This window comes from Sinocyclocheilus grahami, unplaced genomic scaffold (genome assembly GCF_001515645.1).
Source record: "Sinocyclocheilus grahami isolate Dianchi unplaced genomic scaffold, SAMN03320097.WGS_v1.1 scaffold287.1, whole genome shotgun sequence".
Classification (NCBI taxonomy): Eukaryota; Metazoa; Chordata; class Actinopteri; order Cypriniformes; family Cyprinidae; genus Sinocyclocheilus; species Sinocyclocheilus grahami.
Window position 1 is genome coordinate 1,034,958 of NW_015505466.1, and position 25,784 is coordinate 1,060,741.

The 25,784-nt window shown below is 37.0% G+C and overlaps 1 protein-coding gene across 1 annotated transcript; it reads left to right on the plus strand.

Annotated features, from left to right (window-relative positions):
• The first annotated feature begins 11,215 nt into the window (after window positions 1-11,215).
• Window positions 11,216-24,725, plus strand: LOC107600588 (zinc transporter 5-like). Its single transcript, XM_016292523.1, has 16 exons — window positions 11,216-11,544; window positions 12,364-12,486; window positions 12,590-12,656; window positions 14,044-14,129; window positions 14,224-14,311; window positions 14,653-14,740; window positions 15,481-15,557; window positions 15,706-15,876; window positions 16,445-16,733; window positions 18,722-18,930; window positions 19,178-19,335; window positions 20,635-20,764; window positions 20,948-21,197; window positions 23,610-23,836; window positions 24,091-24,219; window positions 24,466-24,725. The coding sequence occupies exons 1-16, from the start codon at window positions 11,474-11,476 to the stop codon at window positions 24,634-24,636; spliced, it is 2,334 nt and encodes a 777-aa protein (XP_016148009.1). The 5' UTR covers window positions 11,216-11,473; the 3' UTR covers window positions 24,637-24,725.
• The last annotated feature ends 1,059 nt before the right edge of the window (window positions 24,726-25,784 follow it).

Genomic DNA, 25,784 nt, shown 5'->3' on the forward strand with positions numbered 1-25,784 from the left:
AATAAATTATATTTTCAAATAGAAAACAGTTATTTTAAATAGTGAAAATATTTCAAAATGTTACTGTTTTTGCTGTATTTTGGATCAAATAAATGCAGGCTTGGTGAGCAAAAGAAAATTCTTTAAAAACATTAAAAATCTTACTGTTCAAAAACTTTTGACTGGTATGTTAGCCTATAGTTTGAAGTAAAAACTATTAATATTAATAAGGAGAGTCTGAGGTTTATTTGACAGTGATTTCACATTTCTTGTTTGTATGAAGGCTAAATACCAACTAAAGGTGAACATTTATTTATTTGCGCCATTTTTTTCCTAAAATATTATATAGTTTTATAGGAGTAGGTTTCATAGAGTTGGCAAATTCATTTTTCATAAGTTTTTCATAAGTTTGTAGGTACAGGTTGTGGCCGTTGCTTTTTTAATAGTTTTCATATCGATATCGGAATTATATCGTATCTACCGAAATTAAGAAATATATCGTGATATAAATTTTGGCCATATCGTCCAGCCCTATTTCAAGCTGTTGTGGCGCGCAGGGTTTCTGCCGATATGAACAAGTTAAATTTAAGACTTTAAGACCTTTTTAATACCACCTTATATAAAATTTAAGACCTAAACCTGTAATGGAAATACACATTTTATTACATACATACACTATATTGTCAGGCTCTGGGCCAGGTTTTGTGTGTGTCTTTGCTCCCTATGTGCTCCGTCATCCAGTTTCTCTGTCTCGTGCTTTGAATTAATTGTTCCCAGGTGTTTCTATTGTTAATTGTCATTAGTTCCAGGTGTCTCTTGTCTTCCCCTCATCAGTTCCTGTGTATTTAAAGTGTGTTCTAGTTCTTGTTCTTTGTCAGTCGTTAAACGTCATTCTGATGTGTCGAGTCCTGTGATCCCAAGCCTTTGTTCAATAAACTCTTGAGTTACTTTACTCCGTGTTTCCTCACTCCTTCGTTCCTCGTGTGTGTGAACCGTGACAGAACGACTGGCCTCAAACAGTAAGCGGCGCTCCTTCTCCCGTGTTTTATTTTCGTTTTTGAACAGTCTTTTGTTTTCTTTTTTTCTCCTTGTTTGTCTCCGCGGATGGAAGACCGCGCTTCTGTGACGCGTGCCGGCCGCACCGTTGTCAAGCGCCAGCCGGGGCTTTCTCCAGCCCGCTGTCAAGCCCGTCAGCTGGGGCTATCTCCAGCACGCTGGCCTCGCCAAAGACAAGCCCGCCGGATGCTCAGAACCACCCCGTAGCTATGTCAAGCCTGCCAGCCGGGGCTATCTCCAGCCTGCTGACCAGGCCGATGTCAGCCCGCTGGCCACACATATGGCAAGCCCTCTGGACATTAGCGTGGCAAGCCCACTAGATGTTCAACACTCCAGTTTGCCGACCATGCCTTTTCCCCCGATCCAGAAGAGGAGACTCGGGGTGAGGAGAAGGGTGTCGGCTTCAGCCCCAGAGTTCGTTCCAGTGTCAGTCCTGTTCCCGCGTATAGCCCACGGAGGGCTCCCGATCCCCGTTTACGCCCAGGCAGGGCTCCCGATCCCCGGTTAAGCCCAGGGAGGGCTCCAGTCCCCGGTCCTGGCCCAGGGAGGGCCTCGGAACCTGTAAACGTCCCGATGTATTTTTTTTGGGGGGGGGTTAGTAGGGCTAAGCCTCGAAGGCTGCTCCGCCTTGACCTCCTGAACTGTCTGCACCACCATGTCCTCCTGAAGTCCCCACTCCGCCATGGCGTCCTGTGTTCCCTACCCCGCCATGGCCTTCTGTGGTCCCTCTTCCGCCTTGGCGCCCAGAGCTGACAGATCCACCATGGTGCCCCATTCTGACGGCCTCCCATCTGGTAACCCTACTCCTAGAGGTCTCCAGAGCACCCATGTGCTCCGTCATCCAGTTTCTCGGTCTCATGCTTTGAATTCATTTTTTCCAATGTTAATTGTCATTAATTCCAGGTGTCCCTTGTCTTCCCCTCATCTGTTCCTGTGTGTTCTTGTCCTTTGTCAGTCATTAAATGTCGTCCTGTGATCCCAAGCCTTTGTTCAATAAACCCTTTTGAGTTACTTTACTCCGGGTTTCCTCGCTCCTTCGTTCCTCGTGTGTGTGAACCGTGACATATAAGACAGACCTCATGACGTACACCATGTCACAGAATTTCAATCTTTCTTGAAATTGTTTTTTTAACAATCGGGATGTTTAAGTATTTTATTTTTATCACATGAAACTGGCATACAAAGAGTAAATTTCTAAAAAAAAAAAAAATGCTGCACAGCTGTTTTAAACCATTGTTAAAAAGATTTTTCTTTTTTCTTATCTTGGACTATATATATATATTTTTTTTTTTATTAACCCATCTACCAACCTTTGTGTAAAACCAGACTGGTATTTTATGAATTTGCTTTAAACGTGTACAGAATTTCTTAAGGGGGCATCCAGATTGTTAAAAAGAAGTGGAAACATGCAAGTACCATGTGCTTTTTTTCATGCAAAGCAATCAAAACAAATAACCGATGTGTTTGTGGCTCCCTTACTTTTTATAGCATGGAGGAAATCACCTTATTTCCCAGGCCCTTTATTGTGTGGTAGTAACCAAAGCTTTACAGTCCTAAGACCTCTTATTCACAACACACACAGATGTAATCAAAGTTCATATTTTTTAAATAAAATCTTGGCAATATTCAACTGGTTTTGTTACAACCGTGTGTGTGTGTGTGTATGTATGTATAAATAGTTTTACAGATTGAATATCTGTAACACTAATCTTCAAATCTGTAGATATTGTCAACAAGATATTATTGGATTGAGTATTTCGAACACAATCCAAATATTATAAAAAAAAACATGCCTATTTTAAATGAAAATTATTGTTTACAAAATGACATTGAACAGACCAACCTTACCACCATTACAGAATAGCATTTAATTAGTGGTGGTTGCTAGGGAAAGCATCGCTATGGCTGTTACTCATACTTAGGGCTAGACATTTGAACAAGCCTTGTCCTACATTGTTCGTGGTACAGACATGAATGATGCTATGACACAAATGAGTGTGCTATGTGTGATCTGATTGTGAGTGTGACTTACAATTTTCACCTTGTAAATGATAAAATGACCAAGCCATATCTGAAGGCCAGTAGGGTGGGCACATTTGACTCACCAAGCCACGTATGGAAGCAACCTCACTGAACACCTTGCCAATACTCTATAGTAAGGTTTGCACATATGAGCGTCACTTATTTTTTGCATTATTTAGTTTTCTAAAACTATCCTGACATCACTCTGTGCATTAAGGGACTAAGGAGTGCATTACTTATAATTTTCACTTTGTGGCACATAACAAGAAGCTCATGATGAGTTAGTAATCATTACTTTATTATATTAGGGCCTTTCGCACCGCTTTAGTTCCAGAACTAAATGTACAGTATTAAAGTACTGGGACGATTTTGCGCGAACTATTATTTCCCAGTACCATTTAAAGGGTTGCATTCGCACCGACAGTGTGTACTAAGAAGTGACATAAGCCGGTCGACAGCGTCGTCATTTGTGCGTGGCGTTCAACAACAGAAACAAAGAAGAACAACGTTAACAACAGGAGGATGGAGGACGCTGTGATCGGAGCTGTGTTTTTGTTGTGTCTCGCGGGTTTTACAATAATGGACATGGAAAGTCGACGTATACGTAAAGCGATTGAAAGAACGGGAAGGAGGACTAAGAATCTCCAACGACAACTGGCAGTAGCTACATTTGATACAAGTGCCTTAAATTCAGCGTCCGTCCATCCATCGCTGTTCTCCATACTTGCGAAATAAGTTGACATACTTACAGTATGTTTACACGGCGTTTTAAATCATGGCGGGTGAGGGCGTTTTCATATGTGTTTGGCCAATCAATGTCTACTTAAGTCACGGTTAGTACCAGTTGTGCTGGTTAGACCCTGCTCTGGAGTAGGAGCTAATTTGGTTCTCGAAAAAGGCAATGAGGCAACAGATGAGGGGAAGACAAGGGACACCTGGAATTAATGACAATTTGGTTCTCGAAAAAGGCAGTCCGGTATTAAAATCGCACCCAGTTCCGGCAGTGCGAAAACGCCAAAAAGTGGGTAGTTCTACAATTAGTTCTGGTACTATGAAAAGGTTCCTGCAGTGCGAAAGGGCCTAATGATTACTTTAACAGCATGACACTTGACACATAGATTTTTTTATTTGACTTGACATGACTTTGCCCTCAACTTCTGATGATCCCAATGGTTCTAAAAAAGTGAACTTTGCCTCTTCTAGTGCCACACTTTTTTAGCTTCTGACAATGTCTTCAGGTATTTTGCAATAAGATAAAAACAAATGGAGACTTTACTGTTTTTTTTACTATTGGAGTCTCCTGCTACTCAGATTTTTCTCCTGAGAAATCTTGCATGTGTCTCCTTGAGCTTCTTAGAAGAGATCTTAACAATGTCTCACACTGTTTAGATACATGCAAGATACAAAAGTCTGCAATCATAGATTTGAATGCAAACATTTTCAACACACTCTCATGGCAATTCATAACTTTTATGTTCGATGAATTGGTGGCAAAATCGTATGAATTCACACAATGTCATTCAAAGGTTAGGTTTAGGTGTGGACCTCAATGTTTGTTTTCAATTCGGCAACTCTCGTGAGGTTGGGTTGAACGTTTCACATCAAATTTTTCAATTTTATAGCTCAGTGTAGAAACAATTCATATTTTTAATGAATAATCATATGTCTCTTCTATTACAAAGGACCAAATTTGAAGCAAAGAAATGTATTTTATTTGATCAAGGTTTATGAGTGTTTTGTCTTTTTTGATTCTGGTTCTTTTTTATTCATAATGTTTTTTCTGATGATTCGTTTTTTAAACTAAGCTTTCATGAGAAATTAACTCGTAGTCTAAGTCAACTGTTTCTAGTCTTTCTCCACAGAGAAGTTCACAGAAGACCAGTTAAAGCAGGTAGGCCATCTTTATATAGTCACTTACTTAAACTGTCACAGAACTGAAACCACATGCAGTCAAAACATAGCTACACAATTGACATAATATCAGATTTATCTAGATTTTTTGCTTACCCATGCAGAAGCCACCACCACTATGATATGTGTTGTGTGTGGTTGCTGGGCATTGTTATGCAGTTACTACAATGTTCTGAGTGGCTTCGTAGTATGTTGCTTTGCAGTTACTTAGCATTTTGGGTAGTTGCTATGATCTCTTAGAACTTAGATGGTTGCTTATTGGTCAGTCAAAAGAGCCCCCTCTAAACTTGTTTCATTAGGTCTTGTTTCATTGTCCACCATATGGTTTTGCTGCAATCATAAGTCCAATAACTTGCTAAAGTAACAGCACAACTTAACATAATAAGACAATATGTGACCCTGGACCACAAAACCAGTAAGTGTGAGATTTATACATCTGAAAACTGAATAAATAAGCTTTCCATTGATGTATGGTTTGTTAGGATAGGACAATATTTGACCGAGATACAATTATTTGAAAATCTGGAATCTGGGGTGCAAAAAAATCAAAATACTGAGAAAATCACCTTTAAAGTTGTCCAAATGAAGTCCTTAGCAATGCATATTACCAATCAAAATTAAGTTGTGATATATTTACGGTAGGAAATTTACAAAATATCTTCATGGAACATGATCTTTACTTAATATCCTAATGATTTTTAACATAAATGAAAAATCTATAATTTTGACCCAAACAATATTTTTGGCTATTGCTACAAATATACCCCAGCGACTGGTTTTGTGGTCCAGGGTCACATATAAGGTAATATTCATGTCTTCAGGATGAATGGTGTGGCATAAGTTAATTGCCAAAGTTTAGTTATGAGTATTTTGAAAATTGAGTATGAGCAATAGTAATAACGATGCATGCCTTCTTTTGAAACCAGCATGTTTTTTTAAACAGTTATCTGGTTTGATCTCTGCAAGACTGGTACACTGGAAAATGTTTACCTAGCCAGAGAAAGCAAACATAGTTGACTGTCATGTGTTCTGTGTTGATCTAAGCAGGAGAAATGTGTTGATACAGTTGCTCTGTTTTAGCGGCCTCCAGCCTTCAAAGGCCTTGCCTGTTCCTTGAACAGTTTGTTCCAAGTGGCCAAAAGTCAATCAAGAATCAGAGCACTGGGAAAAAGTGGGTAAGGGAGGAAGAAAAACTTAATTACTACATATTCAATCCCTGCTTTCCCTCTTTTCTTCCTTTCCATTTCCATCTTGGCACTGAAAGCTGTGGCTCTTGCCAAATACGGCTAATGTGTGAAGCATGAATGGTCACACTGAGTGCAGTCTTGCCGTGCACTTAATATAGCTGTTCTCCCCATAAATGACTAATTTCCTCTAACATACTCTAGCGTGCTTTGCCTCTCTGTTCTCTCTACATGCATGCCGAACGTTGAGTGACTCGGTGATGTCATTGCTGCTCCACCCAGCGTCTCTTTGCTTGCAGTTCTGGCAGGAGAAACCGGTTTTACTGCAATCTTATGTAATTTTGTGGTCACATCATTCAAGAATGCACAAAAAGGGATGACTGGGGACATGAGCTCATGATAGTATAGCATTCAACAGCCTCTGAATACACCCTGAATAAATAAAAGCTGCAGCATGTTCATTTCACAAAATGAAATAATTTCTTTCATGCTAAGCAAATATTGCAGTTGCTTACATGAAAGTTAAAGTGTGATGTAAGGATGTCTCAAAGCATTTCGTTGTATTACAATCTATAGAACACATTTTAACAGACTGTGCCTCATGTACTTCATAGATTGACACGTGGCTCTCTTGAGAGAGGGGTTGAAACCCAGTTTTGTATCTGAAAAATAAAAAGCACCATATTGCCACCTAGAGGTTGTATTTTGAAAATGATTACATAAGCCCATTTTGAGGAGACATGATATATATATACACACACACACACACAATAAAAAAATTTATATATATATAAATAAAAGCCAACAATTTATGTTAAATACTACACATCTCCCTGTACTTTTTTCATATAAGAAACATAAAGGCCTATATGCACCAACAGCAAGAATGGCATTAAGATATTGAAAGAAATCAGACTGTTATAATCACCCCTGTTACTCCCCTGTTGAAAAAGTAATAATTTCATCCCACTGTATATCAACTAAGAGCACACTGAGGAACTCAATGGATCACCCTAACTCTTCTATAGTACATTTCATTTTCATGTATTTCAGTGCATTTACATGCATTACAACTCTTCAAATAATTTAAGATAAGAAGAAAATTGCAAATTCCTTCCTGTGCAGCAGACTCTTTAGCAAGACCTCAAGCCATATCTAAAAGGCCACTGCTCACCCTTACGAAAAATAAGTTTATTCAAGTGTGCTATTAGTATACTTCTTTTAAACTAGAAAATAGGAAAGTATACTTTCAGTCTAATTTTAAGTTACTTCTCAGACATGGGCTTTATGTACTTCTCAGAAATATACTTAAAATGACATTTAAGTATACTTGACTTATACTTAAGTCTAAATATATTTGAGCTATACTTGTGCGCCGAGAATCTGTGTTTTCATTGTTATACTGTAGGGGGCGCTAGTACACATTTTCTGTACAGAATTTCCAAAAATCACAAGTGAAGAAGAAACCGAAACAACAGATGCTTCCACATGTAATCTAACACCTTCATCAGACATAAAACAGCATCAAAACTGTGTAAAGTTGATGTAATGTCGACCAATGAAGAGGTAATAATGACTGTCAAGCTTTGGGGTGTTGAGACTCTATCTACATTTTGATGATCGTTCTGAATCCAATTCATAGTCTTTTTTTCAGCTTTTTGTTCAAAATGTTGTTTATTTCTTTTTCTTTTTTTTATTCTTTATTAAACTTACTCACATTCAAGTGTTTAAAAAAAGAATGCATGAAGCTAGAATAAAATGTTTTTGTTTACAAGCAGATACACTGTTCTTTCTTTTGGTGTTTTGTATGTTCAGATATTCATATAACAAAATATATACAAATTAATACCTAAATAGGGACATAGTAGTATACTTAAAGTATGATGTAAAGTTCACTTACGAGTATACTTGCAGTATAAAACTACTAAACTAGTAGTTTACTAAGACTATACTTCAAAGTGTACTAAAAATGCTACTACAATATTTAATTAGAAAACTATCAGTATTCCTATAAGTTCACTTTTAGTATAGTTGCAGTACAAGCTAAAAATATTGTTGTAAACTAGTGTACTTAGTTTACTACTGTTATACTTAAAGTATACTTAAAAGTATACTTTTATATACTATAAAGTGGGCCAATTTAGTCCCAAGGAGTATTGAAATAGTACACTTACAAGTATACTACTAGTACACTGATATTTGTATACTTGCTACATATAGTATACTTAAAAAGATACTTGGAACTTTACTTAAGTATACTTAATAAAATAAACTTGAAGTATACTACTTTTCGGTAAGAGCATGGCAACAAAATCAGGTGACAGTTGCAGAAATTAGGGGGACAGTCTGTTCACTTGACCTTTTCTGTGGAGAACATTATAGAGATATATGAGCAGGACAACAGCAATGCGAAGGTCATGGCAATTTACGTACTCTCTTTACGTCATGACTTCCATCTGGAGTCTGTACTAAACTAATAACACATTCACCACATGATTCACCTTGTAGGAATAAAAATAAACTTTGTTTTATGCACTGGACGACGTTAGATTGTGGACAGAAGGTTTACGTAGGCCTACATTTTTAATTTATTAAACGTCAGCTAATAATCGCTACGATGACCTTGCTTTTCAATCAATCGTGATTTGAAACCTGATTGACAAAAATGTATCAAATTAGCCTAAAGGTCATTATAAATAGTTTTAAAAAATAAATAAATAAACAAATAAAAAAGAAAATTCATACTAAAATAATAATAGGCATACCATACTACATCTTAAGGTCATCACAGCAGTGCTGGTATTCAGGCCAACAGTTGGATTGTGAGTGTGCTTTTTATACAACAGCTCAATAAACAAAAGAAGTTGTGTAACTAACATTTACACACAACTTTGTTACCTTTTTGCTCCCCCAAAAGCAGAAACAACCACTGTGCGTCTCAGAGCAACAGTATTGTGAAATAATTTTTTATTGTGTCCTCACACTGTGTAACGATATAATCTATAGGAAAAAAACACATTTGAATACCCACCACTGGTATGGGAGGCGCGAAAACAGATAAGCGGAGTGATACAAACATTGAGAAGTTTTGGACTTTTTATATTGCACTCTTTGAGTAATAAAAACTTAAACAAAAAAAATGTATTGAAAATCATCAGAAACTCAACAGCACAATTTAACGTAAACGTTTCTCTTCAGGCAAAAAATAATGAATATAATATTTTGGTAATAACAGCACAACACTACCCATACTTAGATCGTGCGTTACACTTACAATCGAATTGCATAAAACACAATTAGAAACAGATTTTTATGTATAACATAAATAGTACTAGAATATATTTAATGTAAAAGTGAGTTTATACTAACCGGTACAAGAAACATGACTTTTATTTTGAAAAGCGTAACAGATGGAAGCCATATGTAGGGAAATGTTGACGTCACTTCAACTACCACCTCACTGCATAATGTAGCTGCTGGCTAGTGAAAACAGATGATGGGAGCACGTTCTCAATCATTAAAAAGAATATATAGTGCAGTAATAAGATCTAGTATAGATTATGGTAGTATAGTATACTGTTCGGCTAACAAAACTCTGCTCAAAAAAGTTGAAGTAGTACAGTCACAGGCTCTGCGTATATGTAGTGGAGCTTTTAGAACATCTCCAGTGAATGCTTTACAGGTAGAGATGGGAGAAATGCCCCTAGAACTCTGTAGGTTACAGTTGAGGATGAGATATTGGGCTGGTGTAAAGGGTCACTCAGAATATCATCCAGTTAAAAATCTTTTGAAAGATTGTTGGGAGTATGACTATAAAGGAGCTTCAGTTGGACAGTAAAGAAGGAGGCAGATAGATTAGGGTTGAATAAATATGAAAATAATCCTTCTGTAGCTATTCCAGTGGTTCCACCGTGGTTGTTTCCAATGCCTTTGATTGACTTTCAAATACAAAAAGAAATAAATGAAAAGGAGAAGATCATTCCTATAAATATAGTAGTTCAACAGTATATAAATCAAGCATATTATTCACAATTACAGATTTATACGGATGGGTCGAAGGATCCTGAATCTGGAAGGACAGCAGCAGCAGTATATATTCCTGCATTTAAAATAAAAATAGCCAAAAGAATATCAGATCATTTGTCTGTTTTTACTACAGAATTAATAGCAATTATATTAGCACTACAATGGATTGAAGAAATACAACCAAATAATATTGTAATATGTACAGATTCAATGTCTGTTCTAACAAGTCTAGAGAGTGGTAAATCTGCAGCGCGGCAAGATCTAATATATGAAGTATTACAGTATTTGTTTAGAATTAGACAATCAGGGATAATGGTATACTTCCTATGGGTACCGGCTCATACTGGGGTGGAGGGAAATGAGGAAGTGGACTGCTTGGCTAAGATGGCTCTGAAGCACTCACATAGTGAAATTAATATAGCAATTAGCAAATCTGAAATCAAGAGAATTATATCAGTTGAAGTAAGAAAGATATGGCAAAAGTTATGGGATAGTGGAATAAAAGGAAGGCATCTTTACCAGATACAGGGGTGTGTAGGTGAAGAGAGAATAAGATGTGGGAGTAGGAAGAAAGATGTTATTATAACAAGAATGAGGATTGGACATTCAGCTTTAAATTTCAATTTACACAAAATAGGGAAGCATGAAAATGGAAGATGTGATAAATGTGGGAATCCAGAAACAGTAAAGCACATTCTTCTAGAATGTGATGCGTATGAAAGAGAAAGAAATCAACTTAATCATAAATTAGATTTGATGGGATATGATAAAGTATCACTAAAGATATTACTAGGGAATAGACAAATGCAATCAAGAATTAAAGAAGAAGTGTTCAATTATCTAAAAAAAGACAGGAAATGTGGAAAGAATATAAATTGTAATAGTGGGAAGGTTATTTTTTTTTTTTATATATAATACTATCCTCTCTACCAAATCTGTTCACTCCACACTCCAGATCAGTAGGTGGCGGTAATGCACCTTTAAGTTGGTTTGCCAAAACCACCAATAAACAGAAGAAGAAGAAGAAAATGGATGTTTTTTTTATTAAATATGTATTGCGAAAATTAACGGTTTTTATTTCAGGCTTCGGCGCTGTGGGTTAGCAGTACATGAGCGATTTTAGCACCACCAAAGAGCCTTCAGTTGTGCGGTTATTGTCGGTTTCATCTATCTAAACAGGCTAGCACAGAAAGACACATACATAACAACTTTTGTTTCTCAGTGATGAGCTCCCAAATGGATAAACAGTGAAAGATCATAACACGCACAAAGACATAAACGCACACATAAGAAGCATGGATGAAAAATACAGTAGTAATGTCATCTCAGGTGGGAAGCTGGGACGAGTTGAGGTTCCAAATGCCAGGTAAGACGAGTATATGTAAATTTAATTCTAAATACTCATAAATAACAAGTACTGTGACAGTACTATGTTACACTGATGTTATGAGGTGGTGAAACCAAGTTACTTTGATATATACTGTAGCACTGTCCTGTGTGGTAACTGTATTTATAAGCCATGGTATATACATGGTACCTCAAAAATAACATGACTTTACCATCATGTTAATGTACAAAATATAGTATTGCCCGGATAACGTCTATAGTCCTTACTTGTTATTGAGTCTATCCAAAGTCTTCCAAGATCACTTTCAACAGTGTACTTTACTTTTACACTACCACGATATGGTGGTGGTGGTGGTAATACTATAATCATTTATATGTACATTAGAAATTAGGGATTATTAATTATTATCAATTGCTTATTGAATTACTTTGTTTGGCAGGGTGCTTCAAGAACTATGCTGGTTTTAACATACTGCCATGTATTAAACCTTTACTGGTCTGTAAGTGCTGAGATGGCTTACTGAAAAGTAATATAGTATTCTTGAAATTCCTTTATGCATTGTATAATTTCAAAGTACCTTAATATTACTGTGATGTATCACAGACAATGTACCATGGTGTAGCCACAGTACGTTATTGTAAGGTATGTGCTTTGCCTTGTTTTGTTTACCACATTTAGAGAATACCATGATGGTAGTGTCTTAAATCAATGGTATGCAATGGGTTTCTTGCTATTTTTATGGTAATACCATTGTAGTTTTTGGTAAGAGATGCACAATTTTGTTTGTCTGTTTGTACTTTTCTTATTTAACTGAATGTTTTGTTTTCTTATTTCCAGACTGACCCGGTACATAGTATTACTCTACTTTACCAAGCTGCTGAAGGCTTTTGGGATATTTGAGTCATATGATCTCCTCAAAGTTGTGCACATTGTACAGTTTCTCTTTATTTTGAAAATGGGGTAAGGAATGACATCAGATAATGAATATATTAAAGAATATAACTGTCATGATTTGTTTATTTATGGTATTTGGTCATATAAATACCTTGTCTTTTCTGCTTAGGTGTGCGGTGATACTGGTTTTCTTTCAAAAGCCGTTTTCATCTGGAAAAAGGATCCATAAGAGACAGGTAGAATGTTCTTCTCATACCAGCTTAACTTTTATATTATTTTTTAAATTGCTGTCATCATTTACTCACCCTCATAACTTTTTCGTTCATCTTCGAATTCCAAATGAAAATATTTTTTTTATGTTTTCTCATCCTTTTAGTCCATCCATTGAAAGTCCAAAAAACCCAAATTTGAGCACATTAAAACGTACAGAAAACATTGTAAGACTGATCCATATTAAGTAGTATAATCAAGTCTTTTGAACAAACATGATCGCTTTATATGATGACCTGATTCAATTAAAGCTTTTATGTTCATACAACTGAACTCTACTTGATTGACATACAAGAACAGACCTCATTGATTCTTGTGCAATCTTAAAATGTGCTAAATGTGTTAAGCAAGCACATTTGAGGTTCCATTTACTATATTTTACGTGCTCTATGTGTGTGTGGTGCAATGTGTATATGTGAATATAAGCCTACATTAAATCTGTTCAATCTGTGTGATTGTGACTTTTAGAAGACTTGGATTAAATCACTTGTTTCATATGTATTAGAAGTGGCTTCCTTCAATTAAGAAACATTATGTCTTTTAATGATTTGGAAGTTGTTATGCATGCTTTTATTATGTCCAGACTGGGCTATTGTAACTCACTGTATTACAGTGTTTCTCATGCCTAAATTTCACGCCTGCAGTTGGTTCAAAATGCTGCTTGGCTTTTGACTGGCACTAAAAAGTATGCAAGTATATCACCTGTATTAGCATCTCTCCATTGGCTTCCAATCAAATATAAGATGTTATTATTTGTTTTTAAGGGTTTAACTTGGTGAAATTCTTCTTCTTACCTCTAGGCCATTAAGATCTGTACAAAGGTTTCAGTTAAATATTCCCAAATCTCGGTTAAAATCAAAAGTAGATATGGAACAGCTTACATCTTCACATTAGATCTTGTTCCACTCTTGATGCATTTGAATTATTTTATACTTGGTTTAAAAATTCTCGATTGTATGAACGTGTTAGATCCTGGTATGTGAAGCACTTTGGCCAACATGTGTTGATTTTAAATGTTTATATAAATAAATGTGATTGATTGACTGATTATTATTTTTACAATATTTTATGAACATTTTGAAGTGTCAAAGTTTTGGTTGTTCCTAAGAAAAAAAATCTCGTCATGAAATACCTTCCTCAACCTCTGAAAAAGCTTTTCTTTTCAACAGACATCAGCTATTTAATACCATTTAATACCAATGTTGACTGTATTAAAAGTTACAGCAAAAATTACATGTAATTCCCATTCTGGCTCAAAACGTTATGGAATAAGATGGATTGAAAATGCAGTTTCATGTGGATTTTGTGCCTATTTTGAACATGGTATTTCATCTGTTTAACGTCTGATTTCAGTGGATTAAAATCCTCAAGCATGCTGTCATGAGCTGTGTCATCTCCCTGTTGGGTTTCTTTGGGTTGACACTCTGTGGACCACTCAGGTATATCTTTGGGCTAAATCTGAAATAAACATCTTCCTCCCTCTGTCCTTTTATTTAACAAACATTTGGGCTAAACGGATGTGATTTCTTTCAGGACCCTTTTGCTGTTTGAGCATAGTGATGTGGTGGTGATCTCTCTCCTCAGCGTTCTCTTCACCAGCTCTGGAGGGGGACCTTCTAAGGTCAGAACTCTAGAGAAATCATAAGCGTATATCAGAAGAACCAACTGAAAACTCCGCTCTTACGTCAGCACCTAACCATATCCTGTTGAAAAAAGAAATCATCTTCACTTTAACTATTCCTTAATCCCTCTCTGTTCTAGATTATACTATTCTAAACATTGTGTGAAACAATGTATTTATAGTGATTCTCGTGTTTATTGCCTGTTTGTGATGAATCGCTTGTATTCCTCAGTTGTAAGTCGCTTTGTATAAAAGCATCTGCTAAATTAATAAATGTAAATTTAGAATATTTCATATATTCCAGCTGACACATTTCCCTGTGGTCTTTTTTTTTTTTATAGGCAAGGGGTGCTGCTTTCTTCATAATTGCTGTGATCTGCCTTTTGCTCTTTGATAATGATGATCTTATGGCCAAGATGGCAGAGCACCGTATCCTTTAAGGACCAGAAATGTGTTTACTGTTATTATATCAAGGTGAAATGTGTAATTTTGACACCATGCAGGCAAAATGTCAAAAATAATTGTTGTTTTCAGATGAAAGTGAAAGTCATTTCAGAGGTGGAACAAGTTATTGCATTTTCATGAGCATTTTATTATTTGGAATAGCATTTACAGTAGAATTGTTCACAATGCCATCATGAGTGTGTATTTGGTAGGGGTGTAACAATCCTCTCTAGTCACAATTTGGTTCAATACACGATACTGATCTCACGATACAATACTCTCACAATTCTTTTCAAACAAAGCGAAAATAGAGTTAAAGTGGTTGCTTTTAAATTATTACTTCTAATATATATAAAAAGTTAACAACATTTGGTATTACATTAAGGGTGAACTTGATGACCCTGGTCCTTCTCCACCATCCACAGGGCAATGGTGGCACCAGAACAGAAATATTCATGATTTCTTAGCTAAAAAGATCTAATTTAATCCACGTATACTTGCACTCTGTCCCTGACTACATGCGTTTTAAACGTTTTTAATATAGCATTTTATTGAATAATGTATTTGTTTAATTTATTCATTTCCCATATTTAATGCTAAATTAAATCTGTCTAAACTTAAATTTTGGGTGAACTTTACACAATATAGAGAGAGAGGGAGAGTCACCCTCACTTGTTATGTGGTGTTATCTACAACTGTATACTCCTTAACTCTATTTCTTATAGCCGAGGGACACCATGACAGTGCTCTAACCCATGCACTGTACACAGGAATTGCATTTTTAGGTGTGGCGGACCACAAGGTGTGTTTTTGATAACTATTTTTAAGCTTTAAATGCTGTTCCTGAGTGTTGTGTCATTGTTTACTGCAGTACATTTATTCACTAATATTTTTGCTCAGATGAAGGATCAGCAAGATGATATGGTGATTAACTTTCATTTTCTGAGCAGGGTGGAGTGGTTCTTCTGGTTCTAGCTCTGTGCCTGAAGGTGGCCTTCAACACAGCATGTAGAAAATTATCAGTGGAGATTGGGGGTGCAAAACGCCTATATGCATTATCTAACCTGGTGTCCGCTGTAGTTCTACTGCCCTGGGTCATAGTGCTGTCTGCAACCACTGAGGTAAGGACCAGCAGAAGCTTTCTTTATAATGCAGTGGTTCTCAACCTGGGGGCAAACTTCCAAACTGTGTGGTAGGATAAGTGTGATTTCTAGACATGAAAATGACCAACATGCTGTATAGAAAGTGTCCAATTTAAATTTGTTTTATTATTACTAGTCCGGGGCAGTAAGTAGTTCTAATTTACTGGGCGCTACATCCTCATTTTACAAAGCCTTTTATTAGACAAATTTGTTTATGCCACTGTGAGCATTTTTTGGTCCTGTTTCTCGTATGAGAAAGACTGCAGCCTTTAAATGTGTTCATTTTTTAATTTATGTTTTAAGTTTATTTTATCAACTTTTAGGAGTACACTAGTATGACCTCAGAACTAACAGACATGGACTAAAAGCCACAAAACTTCAATTCTGATTTCAGTGGGAATCAGTTAGCATCTGAGAGTGTAAATCAGTGTAAAATTATTAAAATCAAAATAGTGTACCATATTCAATTATATTGATCTTAAGAACATTTTAAATGATACAGACAGTTCTGTAAGTTGTTCATCTTTTTAAAAATGAAAATCCTCAGAGTAAGGTGGAATCCTGGTCTGGCGTCATCTTGCCGTTCGCCATGATCATCTTCTCTGTGATGATACTGGACTTTTACGTGGAGTCCATCTGCACGGCAAAGCTGGAAACCTCACGCTCCGCTCGATATGGCTCCATTTTCTTGTTCCTCAGTGGATTGCTGTTGGCAAACTTCTGGACCCACCCGCTAACCGACCAGCTCAGAGCCATAAGTAAGCCAGACCAGCAGAATAGCACTGAGCATGTGCTGTCTGGTGGAGTGCTGGTCAGCGCGTGCTTCTTCATCATGGGTAAGTCAGTATCTCTGAAATAGACTTAATGTAAAGAATGTCTCCCATCATACAACCAATCTAAGTTTGTGCTACAAAAATCGAAGTACAAATTCTTATAACAGTGATGTAAGTGTTAAAGGGTTAGTTCACCCAAAAATGAAAATTATGTCATTAATCACTCACCCTCGTGTCGTTCTAAACCTATAAGACCTTCGTTCATCTTCGGAACACAAATTAAGATATTTTTGATGAATTCTGAGAGCTCTCTGACCCTCCCATAGACAGCAATGTAATTACCACGATGGTAATTATGCGGTTTAAGGTTCAAAAGGGTTCCTCTATGCCCCATATGCTATTCTGTGTCAGCTGCGTCACACAACGTTTTATACGATTGATTTGAACAAAAACAACATATGCGCGTGAAGCAGCTGACACAGAATAGCATAGGGGACACTTCATTTCCAGCGTTATCGTTGACATAATTGCAAAGATATTATTTAAACTGAGCTGGATGTTGACATCACTGAATTCAATGATGAACTGTCTTTAACTGAAAAATTAGTGTTTACTATTGTCATTTTGCATTATTGACACTATTTTCCTAATTAATGCTGTTCAGTTGCTTTGTCACAATCTGTATTGTTAAAAGCGCTATATAAATAAAGGTGACTTGACTTGACTTGACATACATTCAGTGGATATTCTCCAAAATGGCACCAGGGTGACGCGGAGGAGACGAATTGTTGAATAAAGTCGTTATTTTTGTTTTCTTTGCATACAAAACGTATTCTCGTATCTTCCCGTAGCTAGTTGCAAAGACTGAGTGTCAAACCCAAAGAGATATTCTTTATAAAAGTTAAGATTCGTCCACGCCCTCCTAAAACGACTCGTTCTAACACACCCCCACATGTCTATGTCATGATGTGGGAAGATTTGCATAACACTGCCCAAATGTTCACGCAAAGAAAGAAGGCATAACTTTGATTCTCGCTGTAGTATTGTTACCGCCGCCGCCATGTCGTGTGTGATGCTGTGTGTTTCTTTGTGAAAACGAAACTACTTTGTTTGGCCTTCCAAAAGAGGACACAACTAGAAATCAGTGGTTAAGTTGTATTTACAACACTGTTCCAGAACAGTTCAACCCAAATATTCAGATGTGTGCAGCGCATTTTACGGAGGACAAGGACTGTTTCCTGGGAGAGTAGCCTACAATGCCAGTGTTCCAGTGAATTCAGTTCCCCTGTTTCCCCTTCGGAACGCATGCTGACCACAGTCTATGATGCTAACAAATAATGCTGACTCACAGACTGCAAGTATGTTTTCATATTTAAAGGATTTGCCACTGATGATTCAAACGCGAGTTTTGAGCAGTTTAGAGTAGCGCTTGTTGTTTGTCATTTCTCTGATCACAAATGCAGACATGGTTTTATGTTTACGCGGCGCGATGCAACGCAACACGTAAAAAGACAGTATAAGTCATTATAATCAGTAATTATGTTCCCACTGGTTGCAACAAATGCCTCATTTATAATGGGTTTTATTGGTGTTGTCTCATCGCGCCGGGAGACACCATCACAGTATGGTAAGGGGCGTAACATTTCCGTCACAAGCTTGAGGTATTCGGCCAATCACAACGCACTGGATAGCTGGCCAATCAGAGCACACCTCACTTTTCAGACCGATGAGCTTTGTAAAAATCGACACGTTTCAGAAAGGCGGGGCATAGAGGAGAAACAACAATGTACAGTATGTGGAAAATAATGTGTTTTTTGAACCTTAAACCGCATAAATACATTTCATTACACCAAATACACAAAATAATGTTCTTTATTAGCAACGTCATATGACCCCTTTAATTTGTGTTCTTACAGGTTTAGAACGACACGAGGGTGAGTAATTAATGACAGAATTTTCATTTTTGGGTGAACTATCCCTTTAAACCATTTACATTTACTGTATTCTCACAGTACTTTTTCTTAACTGAATGAACCATTTAATATTTTCAGCTGATAGCATTCTGTCAGCCCCATCTTCAAAGGGTCAGAAGGGAACATTGGTGGGTTATTCCCCTGAAGGTACTCCTCTGTACAACTTCATGGGAGATGCGTTCCAGCACACATCCCAGTCTCTGCCTCGCTTCATCAAAGAATCGCTCAAACAGATCCTGGAGGAATATGATTCACGGCAGATCTTCTACTTTCTCTGTCTCAACCTGGTATGTTAGCTATGTAAGTGTAGGAGTCACTCAATTTAAGTCCTTTAATGTTGATAGCTTACAATTTTTGTTATTTCTTTAAAACAAGTCATATTTATTGGACATTATTGTATGATTCAAATGTTTTAGTCTACATAGCATTGTGGCATTGAAATGTATGAAACTGTCTATCCACTTTAACTTACCTAGATTTTAATTAATGATCTATTTTAACAATATATTAACAGTCGTGTTAATCTTGGTTCAGGCCTTCACATTTGTGGAGCTCTTCTATGGTGTGTGGACCAACAGTCTGGGTCTGATATCTGATGGCTTCCACATGCTGTTTGACTGCTCGGCTTTGGTTCTGGGATTATTTGCTGCCCTCATGACCAGATGGAAAGCAACCAGGATATATTCCTATGGGTAAGGTTGTGCTAATTTGAAGAAAAATTCCATAGTAGCACTTATTTTGTAATACACTTGTAACAGTCTAATGATTTTGTTTTGTGGACGATAAAAATACTCAAAGGTGCAACCACATGTACTATTGCTCTGTAAAAAATTCAGACAAAATCCTGTCATTCAAATAGGAGTCTACGATTTACAGATTTCAAGACAGAAAGCTGTTTGGTTTGAAAGTGACTTTTGTGTGAGCTGAACCAAATTTAAAACATAGGCAATTGTTGACTTTGTATATGCTTACACAGAAAATCGAAATGACTGGGAATCACACACTGTCAGACTTTCAAGTTGTTCCGAACTGAAACTTACACCTCGTTGTTAGTAGACATATGACAACAGTTTGTTTTAGTGCTGTACACTACCTGATATTCTGTGAAAACTGCGAAAATCTGCAGACTTGCTCTGACCTTCTGCAACTAGTACAGACTCAGGGCAAAACAGAATTTTTGTGTAGTGTATTCCAGACTTTACAGTGAAGGAGGAAGAGAATAGGTAGTCATAAAAACTTGGTAGTGGATTCAGTAAGCATCCACCTAGAACACATCAGTAACCACACAGTAATGTGCTAAAAGCCTCTCAGAACATTTAGCAGTAGCATAGCAACGGTAACCCCATTGTGGCGGAGGGTTTTGGATTACTTGTGGATCTCACACAAAATGTAGTTTGCTTGTGTAATTGCTGTTTATTGATTTTTGTTTTCATGAACCAATTCCCCTTTTCAAGTTCATCACTTTTGAAAATGTAATTGTTGTGGAGTCATGACCATATATATTTATACACGTAGATGCCTCATTAGCGACTGTTTCTATGGGCCACGATAGGTAAGCCATCCTGCCATTTTTGGAACGTTCTGCGAACCCTCGAGTACAAGTTGAATGTGTGCGTCTACAACAGCAAGTTATATGCATGTATATCTTTGAATATTCATTGATTATTATGATCAAGTTGACCATTTCAAAATGGCGGACGCGTCAATGTATCTGGAGCGGTTGAATAGGGAATCTATACATATCTATGGTCATCATGACTGTTTAATCTGCTCACAAAGAAGTGGTACTTCTGATTCTGACCTTTACAATGAATTTGGTTCACACAACAGTCTGAAAGATTCATTAACAAATTAGTCTGAATCAGAAATTATCCAGTAATCATGATTGATGGAATATGAATGGAAACTCATTGGAAACCTGATTACTGAACACGATACAACTGTGTTCTGTCATTTTAATGCTGTTAACAGTACGGCTTGTCTCATTTCAGGTACGGTCGTGTGGAGATCCTCTCTGGGTTTATCAATGGCCTGTTCCTCATGGTCATAGCTTTTTTTGTGTTTGTGGAGTCCGTCACCAGACTCATCGATCCACCAAACATCAACACAGACATGTTAACAGTATGTACAGCTAACCTCCATGAAGACATTGTTGTCAGGATTGACAAAGATATTGCTGAGTTGTTGCCCATAATGGGTTCTGCTCTAAGTTAAACAAACAAAAGTAAGGCAAAGTAAAGTTTCTCATGTGAATCCTGCCACCTCATGCTTATGCATGTTCTTAATCCATTTGTTCCTATAAAGCCGGTGTCTGTTGGTGGACTCCTCGTTAATCTGGTGGGCATCTGTGCCTTCAGTCATGCACACTCCCATGGGGCCTCCAAAGGTAGCTGCTCTGGACATGACCACAGCCACTCACACCATGGGCATGGGCACGGAAGTGCAGAACACAGCCATGGAGGACATGGACATGGTCATGGGGGACACAGTCACTCTCACGGCCACGGGCATTCCCACGGGTCTGCTGGAGGGGGAATGAATGCTAATATGCGAGGTGGGTCTGTTTTGAGTGTGTATATGCGTTTATTACATACATGACAATGTTTCCCCTAGGTTTACGGCTTTGGGGGGGGACTCCATTTTAATGGTTAAATTACATGTTATTAATCAAAAAACATGTCTAATTAATTAAAATCATGAAACTTAAACAATTTAACATCAATTTATCAAAAGTTTAACAAAAATTACATGTTTAGGGCCCTATGAAATGTTTTATTTTTTCCAACCTTATGTTTTATTGTTACCAAATTCTGTGTTTTAACATGACTAATTATTTGAAACATAAAAATAAGTTTAATTTATTCTTACAGTAGCCTAATGATTTTTTTACTCCGAAATTCTGTGTTGTGTATTTACGTTTTTTCTAAGTCATAAAACAGTCATTTAATTTATCTTTTAATTAATGAAAATTAAAAAAAAATTATTTTTGGAAAATACAAATTAAAACATTGAAGAAATATTGTATGATTATTCCTTAAAAATAAGGTTTTAATCATTTTAGTAGTAGTAGTAGTAGCATATTACGTACGTTCTACTGAACAATAGTAATGCAATGTCTGCAAGTTAAACCAAACTTTTATTTTGACGGGTTGCCGTGAATACCTTTACATTCCTGTGTTTATATGATATGAGGATAGTTTTACTCAAATTAAACGGTCAAGTGCTCATGAAGGGACTCTCAGAGCAGTTCTGGAGATGTTGTTCATGTATTTATGTCCTCGTTAGAGAGACGGCAGACGTTAATATCACCGTATGCTCACGCGTGCTTCAGTACGAGTAGTAAACATAACAGCGCGTCTGCGCCATTCATTAAAAGTGACGTGATTTGTGGCCAAGTATGGTGACCCATACTCGGAATTAGTGCTCTGCATTTACCCATCCAAAGTGCACACACACAGCAGTGAACACACCCACACTGTGAACACACACCCGGAGCAGTGGGCAGCCATTTATGCTGCGGCGCCCGGGGAGCAGTTGGGGGTTCGGTGCCTTGCTCAAGGGCACCTCAGTCGTGGTACTGAAGGTGGGAGAGAGCGCTGTACATTTACTCCCCCCACCTACAATCCCTGCCGGTACGAGACTCGAACCTACAATCCCTGCCGGTACGAGACTCGAACCCACAACCTTTGGGTTATGAGTCCGACTCTCTAACCATTAGGCCACGACTTCCCCATTAAAACACAGACACTAGTGGAAGTGGGAGTGTGTACACTTGTGTGTGCGCATCGGGGCGAAACTCCGCTGTGCGCGATACAGAGAGCGCGACCATGTAACGTAGAGACAGAAATGACATGCCATCGTGTAAATAAGATAAATAACATAAAATAAGTTTTAGTTTGTTAAATAAAAGAACAAGGTATAGACCTGTTCTATAGGAAAGGTAACTTTAAGTGACTTCTGTTGTGATCTGGCGCTATAGAGAAAATAATATTAAAGTCACCATGAAATCAAAATTGAAAATTCTTATTTTTTTTTATGGAATACTGTAGTGTTTATTATAAATAATTTATCCGTGCACTTCATTATTTTTTTTAAATTCATGTGCCCTTGTAATCTTTAATCAAAGACATTATAACCTCCCCTCCCCCTCAAAACGACTCAACTTCTCTTCTGGTCACGAGCTATGGCGCAAGGGCGGAGCTGATGACGTGAGGGGTAAACGCTGGGATTAACAACGGGGAAAAGCAAGCTGAAGCTGATGCTTAACTTTATAGCACTGACACCAGTCATGAGGGAGTACATTACCCCTAAACATTGAAAAGATATTAGGATATTACGACAACATTACTCTTACGACATTGGAAACAAATTTTTTTCATGAATATGACTTAATCTGATGGAGGACGCGCTCAGTCATTCAGGCAGTCTCTCTCTCTCTCTCTCTCTCTCTCTCTCTCTCTCTCTCTCCGTCCGCGGGCTGTTTAGGCATGTTTTGTGCCGTTGATCGTCGTCGTCATCCTTAATAAATAAAACATTGATTCATTCTTGGGTGTCGGCTGTGAATCCAGTGGAGACTCAGTGGAGACATCCCCCACCACTAACTGCAAACTGGCATTCAGATCTGCCTCCATTTAGCAACGCCCCAGCTTCCAACGATCCAATCAATTCCCGAAGGACGAAATCAAGTCCCGCCCTCTCATTTCAGATGCCGTTTCACTCGGATATACGTCACATTAGAGAAGAAAAGACAATCGCAACTTCTGTTTCATGCCGACTTTAAATAAAATTAACTTGACCTTGGGGTGGGGGGTGCCTTTGGAGAGGCGGCCCGCCCCCCTAATATAATGGCAGGGGAAACACTGCATGATAAGGTTAGTTCATCCAGGTATGATAAGTCTATAATAATTTATCAATCCTGATGATATTCTGCCTTTTGAAAATGACATTTCCCATTTCCTGTTTGCAGGAGTGTTTCTGCATGTGCTTGCTGACACGCTGGGCAGTGTTGGTGTGATTATATCCACTATTCTCATCAGACAGTTTGGATGGCTGATTGCAGATCCCATTTGTTCGCTCTTTATTGCCACGCTGATTTTTCTCAGTGTCATTCCTTTATTAAAGGACGCCTGTGAGGTTCTTCTCCTGAGAATGCCACCTCAGCATGAAAAGGAGCTTAACTTTACACTTGAAAAGGTATAAATAAAAAAATTAAAAAAATACACTACTGGTCAAAAGTCTGGAATAATTCAGTGTAAATACAGTAAAAACTGTAATGTTGTAAAATATTATTGCAATCTAAAATATCTGTTTTCTCTTTTAATATATTTTCATATGAATTTTCAGCAGCCATTACTTCAGACTTCAGTGTCATTATCAATTTTGGAAACTTTTTTGCTGCTTTACATTACAGATTATTTAATGCTTTTTTGCTTGCTTGCTTGTCACAGATTCAGAAAATCGAAGGAGTTTTATCCTACCGTGATCCACACTTCTGGAGACATTCTGCCAGTGTCATTGCTGGAACCATCCATCTCCAGCTCATGTCTAATGTAGTGGAACAGCGAGTTATTCAGCAGGTATGAATGCTACATCTTAAACACGGCCTGTTTACAGATTTACATCAATTTGTTTGGGCTTTCCAAAACTTGTATTACCATTTTGCCAAAGGGTTAGACATTTAATTAGATGTAATTTTTCCTTTTCCTTTTTATCTATTTATTACTTAGAATTAATGGCTTTTTTTATTTTGGTTATTTCTAATATTTTTTTGTGGACATATATAACTGACCAATTCCTATTGCTTCTACTGAAATTCTTCTCAGGTGTCTGCCGTGTTGAAAGATGCTGGTGTTAATAATCTGACTATTCAGTTGGAAAAAGAAGCCTACTTCCAGCACATGTCAGGCCTAAGCACTGGATTCCACGAAGTTCTAACTATGACGCAACAGATGGAGTCCATGAAATATTATAAAGACGGCACTTGTATCATGTAAACTGTTTTTTTAACACATATAAATATTAAAAAATAAAGGGATTGAAGGTGTAATTTTACTCTCCTCTTTTTTTTAAATGAACTTATTTTATGATGTCTACGACAGTTTTGTTCCTAACTGTCATAAACACAATAAAATATTATATTATATTATGAACACAAATTTGCTTTTGCTTTTTTATAATAAAATGTTTTATGTTGTTGTATTGTCACTAGACTTGTGCCGGTATTCGGTGGTGCGATATATCACGGTAATGAATATGCACGACATTGTTATCGTGGGCACTTCTAAATACCGTAAATAATTATATATAACAAATTATTCTGAATTTTTTATGCATTTTAAGAATACTTTTCCCATAAACTGGTCAAAATGCACAACACAGCTGTATGCTGCGTGAAAGACACGTGCGCACTCTGATGTAAACAAGCGCGGACGTGAAGCACATGGCGGAACATGTGAGAGACGCTCTGGATGAAAGCGCACTTTTACTCTGACAGCAGTTAGCGGTAAACTGCAGAAATAATAATAATAATTCATTTAAATGCAGCCGTTACCCCGTAAATCCTGTAAACAAAGCAGCTGCACTACTTTCTGTTTCTGAATCGTGTTTAAATGATTTAACAGCCATTCAGATTTGTGTATTTGCTATGATGTTCATCACAGCGCCAAATACTTAAATATTTAGACTTAATAGGCTATTTATTTTCAAACTTTTTTTACATTTTAATCTGGACTACAACATGCCCTCGATATTGTTTGAAAGTGTTTTGATTCTTTATTGTTCGGTCACACTTTACATTAGGACTTCATTAGTTAACATTAGTTAATTCATTAGTTAACAAACTGCCATTGAAAAATTATTCTGAACATTCATTAATCTTAGGTATTCCAATGTTGTTAAAATCGAAAGTTGCAACTGTGTTATTTAATAAGCTAACATGAACTAATACATGACTTGTATTTTTTAAACAAAGATTAATAACTTCTGTAGCAAATGTAGCTATTGCTCATTGTGAATGTTAATGCATTAACTAAGGTTAACTAATGAGGTCTTATTGTAAAGTGATACCTATTGGTCTTTATAGTTCTTTTGCACTTTAATTTTATAAATTGTTCTGTATTGCTTTATTGCATTTAAATGTTCA

Bases quoted from the DNA above. Each gene is read 5' to 3' on its own strand.
- LOC107600588 (XM_016292523.1), top strand. From the start codon at position 11,474: ATGGATGAAAAATACAGTAGTAATGTCATCTCAGGTGGGAAGCTGGGA. The intron at 15,558-15,705 runs GTGTGTTTTTGA...TTTTCTGAGCAG, and splicing joins TAGGTGTGGCGGACCACAAG to GGTGGAGTGGTTCTTCTGGT. The intron at 18,931-19,177 runs GTATGTTAGCTA...ATCTTGGTTCAG, and splicing joins ACTTTCTCTGTCTCAACCTG to GCCTTCACATTTGTGGAGCT.